This window comes from Athene cunicularia, unplaced genomic scaffold (genome assembly GCF_003259725.1).
Source record: "Athene cunicularia isolate RWA unplaced genomic scaffold, athCun1 SCF_69, whole genome shotgun sequence".
NCBI classification, from domain to species: Eukaryota; Metazoa; Chordata; class Aves; order Strigiformes; family Strigidae; genus Athene; species Athene cunicularia.
The window spans coordinates 21,940-26,269 of record NW_020799500.1 but is presented as its reverse complement, the minus strand read 5'-3'; the positions used below and the strand labels follow the sequence as shown (position 1 = coordinate 26,269).

Below are 4,330 nucleotides of genomic sequence, written 5' to 3'. Positions count from 1 at the left end.
CCCGACGCCGACCGCACGCGCGGTCGCCGCCGCAGCCGCAAACCCCCGAACCGTCGCCGCCGCCGCCGCCGCCGCGACATCCCCCGCCAACGAGCACCCCCGGCCTCCGCCGCCCGGGGCGCGGCGGCTACGACGGGGAAGGGAGAAGAGGGCGGGGGGCCGAGTGGCGACGGGGAGGACCCCCGTTCCCACGGCGCACGCCCGCACGCGCGCGGCAGCACGGCACGGTACCACCGCGGTACCCACCCGCAGACAGCCGCCCGCGCGGGAGGAGGCCGGGGAAGAGGCCCGCGCCTCTCCCCCCCCCGACACCTCGGCCCTTCCCCACCGCCGCGCCCGGCCCGGCCGGACCGAACCAACGGGCCGCCCGGCCCCGGCGAGACGAGACTCCGCCAAGCGGGCGTTCCGGGAGCGGGGAGCTTCGGAGCGCTCCCCGAGTCTCCACTTAGGGGGACGAAGGCCCTCGGCCGACACCGACGGGCCTGCGAGGCACCCCAGCCGCGCCGCCGCGGACGCCGCCCGCCCGCCCGCCCGCCGAGGCGGGGCGGAGCGGGGAGGGACGGCGCACCGGCCGGCGATTGATCGTCAAGCGACGCTCAGACAGGCGTAGCCCCGGGAGGAACCCGGGGCCGCAAGTGCGTTCGAAGTGTCGATGATCAATGTGTCCTGCAATTCACATTAATTCTCGCAGCTAGCTGCGTTCTTCATCGACGCACGAGCCGAGTGATCCACCGCTAAGAGTTGTCTGCCTTTCGGCACCGCCCCGCGCGCGCGGAGGGGCCGGGACCGCTCCGCAAAAGCGGCCCCCTCTCGGACGACGGACCGCCGCCCCACCCACCGACCGACCGCCCCCCCTCCGCACGCGCGGAGAGGGGCACGCCGACGACCGGCGGGCGACGGTCGCGCCTCGCCTCGGATGACCGTACCGACACCACAACGGAGGGGAGGAAGGAAGTTGGGAAAAAGGTGGGACGAGCTCCGAACGGCAAGGGCCCAGGGGAGCCCGCGCTCCCGACCGACCTGGGCAAACACGGAACAAGCACCTTGCTCGCTTCGGAGGCGGCCCAGGCGCCCGGGCTCGGCCCGGCCTCCGCACGGAGGGCCGGCGGCGCGTCCGACCGCGCGCCCAACCTGCACCCGCCTCTCGCTCGCCGTGAGGGGAAAAACACAGACGCTGACCGCCGCGCGGGCGACCAGCGGGGGCGCCCCCGCTCGCGCCGCGCGCTCCTCCGCGCCGCCCAGCGCCGCGCGCTGCGACAGCCGGCTCCTTTCCCCCCGTGGCCCCGAAACCCCGGCTTCTCGCCCCGACGCCGGGAACGCCCGCGCGGCGCCGCCGCCGCGCCAACACCGGAGAGAGGGACGGACGGCCAACCTCCGGAACCCGAGACGGCGACGCGACGCCGCCGCCGCCGCCCGGCGCTCCGCCCGACCGCCGCCCGGCCGCCGCACCGCAGCGGCTGCCCTCCCGGAGCCGCCGCCGCCGCTTCTCGTCTCGGCCCCTTCCGCAGACACGCGCCAGGCAGAAGGCGGACGCCGCTGAGCCGGGGGCGACGCCCACTCTCCCCGCTTCCGCGCGGAGAACGGGACGGGGAACGCCCCTCGGCCGCCCACCCGCCTCGCCTGACCGAGACCGGGAAAGGCGACTGCGAAGCGACGGGCAGGGCCCGGGACGGGACGGCCACGCGGCCGGCCACCGAGCAGCCGCCGGCCGACAACGCCGAGCGGCGGCGCCGCCGCCGCCGCTCGGGCCCGGGGGGGGGCTGCGCCGCCCCTCCCTCAGCCGGGGCGGGAAGGGGTGGGGGTGGGAGAACCAGGAGCGCGAAGCCGCAGCGCGCCCCACTGCGCGTGCACGGAGACGCGGCGGCCCGAGGGGGCCACCCGCCCGGCGAGACCCCGACCGCGGGAAATCGCCATCGCCCCCCGACGGCGAGAGAGCCCGCGCTCCCCGCCGGGGGGGGGGTTTCCCCTTCGCCTCTTCGAGGGCGAGGCAGGCCGGCTGCGGCCGACCAAACGCCGCCGGTCTCGCCGCCGAGACCGGACCGCGGAGAAGGGGGGGCAGGGGGGACACCCCTCCCCGGCGCGGCCGCCCGAGGGGACAAGCCCACAGCGTGCGTGGGCGGCGGCCGCCGTGTCCAGGGCCTGCACGAGAGCGACTCCCGCCCCTGGAGGCTCAACCGCCGCACACGGCCGGGGCCCGCCCCCCGCGGGTCGCACCGAGCCGCCCGAGTCTTTAAACCTCCGCCCGGCTCCGCGGCCTTCGACCCCCGGGCTCAGCCGAGGGAGGGCCGCGGAGGCGCGGACGCTAGGTACCTGGCCCTGGGGTGAGGGAAACGTCCTCAAGGGCCCCGCGGGGGTGCCTCCCCCGCTGCCGCCATCGGGGGAGCGTCCGCCCGCGGGGGCGCGCCCGACATCCACCGCCACCACCACGTCCCTCCTGGCCCGGGGCCCGAGGTTTCCCTCAGTAGCCCGGCGCTGCGCCCGGGAGGAGAGCCGTGGCTCGGGCCGCCCGCTGGCGCGCGGGACACGGCCCGGCGCGGAAACCTCGCCCGCCCGCGGGCCGGCCGGCCCCGGCGGGCTTGCTCCGCAGCAAGCCCGCCACGGTGCGGGCAGGGAGGATCGGGGGAGACGCCTCCCCCGACCCAGGCGAGGCCTGCTCTGCCCGCCGCCCCTCTCTCGCCGGGCTGGCGCCGGCCGCGCCCAGCCCGCCACCGCCACTGCTCGCGCCGATAGCCCCCTCTCCCTCTCCTGCGCGCGCCCGAGCGCCGGGGGCTTTTCCGCTCGGCCGGCCGGGGTTCGCGCCTCCGCGCACCCCTCACACGCCAGCGACCACCCCCTCTTCCCCCTACGCGCCGCCGCTCGCGCTCGGACCGGCGGTGCCCTGGCGCTCCGGGACGGCCCTCAGCCGCCACACCCCCCACGCACCTCCCCGGTGGCGGCAGCGGACTGCCGTCGGGCAAGGCCGTGGCGGAGAGGGGGTTCGGGTGCCCGGAGCCGGACGCCCGCCAGCGGCGGAGCCCAGCCGAGGCGAGAAGCAGGGGGCGGCACGGCGTGGGGGGGAGCGCTTGGCGGCCCCCGCACCGACCGTGCAAAGAAGCGCAGCGCGCGCGCGCGCGCATCAGGAGACGAGCGACGGAGGCGACGGCGGCGGCCCAGGCGGGCCGGCAGCCGGCGAGAGAGACGACGACAGCGAGCGCCTCCGGGAGGGGCCCCGTGCCGCGGGAACGCCCTCCCCTCCCCGCACGCACCACGCGGCTCGCGCTGGAGCCGGGCACGGGCGAACACGGGCACGGGCGCGGGAAACCGCGCGCCGGCGTTCGGCGGCGCCGGCCGCGGCGGCGAGGCCCGAGCCGGCCGTCCCCCTCCGCAGGGGCGGCCCGGCGGCGGATCGGCGCCGGGCCCCAGCGGCGGATCGGCGGCAAGCACGCGCGGCAGCGGCGTCGGCGCGGGCCGGGAGAACCGCTCCCCCCCCTCTCCTCCCTTCGCGCCCCTTTCCCGGGGCCTCCGGCAGGAGGGGGGGAGGGTGGAACGCGGCACCCGCGCCGACGAGCCCCGACAACCAGCGCGCGCCACCGCCGCCGCCGCCGCGGGACCCGCCGCGCGCCTTGACGGGGACCCCGCGCGGGGCCCCCGCTTCTCGCGGCGCGCGGGGGCACGCGTGCCCCGAAGGGCAGCGGCCCATAGCGGAAACGGTAGCGGAAAGGAAGCCCGCGCCGCGCCCGGGGCCCCCCGCGGGGCCCCCTCGGCGCGCGGCGCCCAGGGCGGGTGGGTGTGAGCGGCCAGTCGCCCGCGCGACTCGCCCCCGGTAATGATCCTTCCGCAGGTTCACCTACGGAAACCTTGTTACGACTTTTACTTCCTCTAGATAGTCAAGTTCGACCGTCTTCTCGACGCTCCGGCAGGGCCGGGGCCGACCCCGCCGGGGCCGATCCGAGGACCTCACTAAACCATCCAATCGGTAGTAGCGACGGGCGGTGTGTACAAAGGGCAGGGACTTAATCAACGCGAGCTTATGACCCGCACTTACTGGGAATTCCTCGTTCACGGGGAAGAATTGCAATCCCCGATCCCCATCACGAATGGGGTTCAACGGGTTACCCGCGCCTGCCGGCGGAGGGTAGGCACAAGCTGAGCCAGTCAGTGTAGCGCGCGTGCGGCCCCGGACATCTAAGGGCATCACAGACCTGTTATTGCTCAATCTCGGGTGGCTGAACGCCACTTGTCCCTCTAAGAAGTTGGACGCCGACCGCTCGGGGGTCGCGTAACTAGTTAGCATGCCAGAGTCTCGTTCGTTATCGGAATTAACCAGACAAATCGCTCCACCAACTAAGAA

The 4,330-nt window shown here is 76.5% G+C and overlaps 2 protein-coding genes and 1 non-coding gene across 3 annotated transcripts in view; 1 reads left to right on the top strand and 2 right to left on the bottom strand.

The window, feature by feature from the left end:
* LOC113490914 (collagen alpha-1(I) chain-like) overlaps positions 1-3,772 on the top strand; it is a 4,551-nt gene extending 779 nt beyond the window's left edge. The window contains exons 3-5 of the mRNA XM_026867521.1: positions 36-584; positions 740-1,747; positions 1,815-3,772. Of these exons, the coding sequence (XP_026723322.1) occupies positions 36-584; positions 740-1,747; positions 1,815-3,772 (3,515 nt within the window). The remainder of the gene's footprint in view (positions 1-35; positions 585-739; positions 1,748-1,814) is intronic.
* LOC113490915 lies at positions 591-743 on the bottom strand. Its single transcript, XR_003400319.1, has one exon. It is a non-coding gene; the product is annotated as a 5.8S ribosomal RNA (ribosomal RNA).
* Positions 3,773-3,796: 24 nt separating the features above from the next.
* LOC113490913 lies at positions 3,797-4,330 on the bottom strand. The gene has a single exon (XM_026867520.1). It carries the CDS (start codon positions 4,271-4,273, stop codon positions 3,827-3,829), a length of 447 nt encoding a protein of 148 aa, XP_026723321.1. The 5' UTR covers positions 4,274-4,330; the 3' UTR covers positions 3,797-3,826.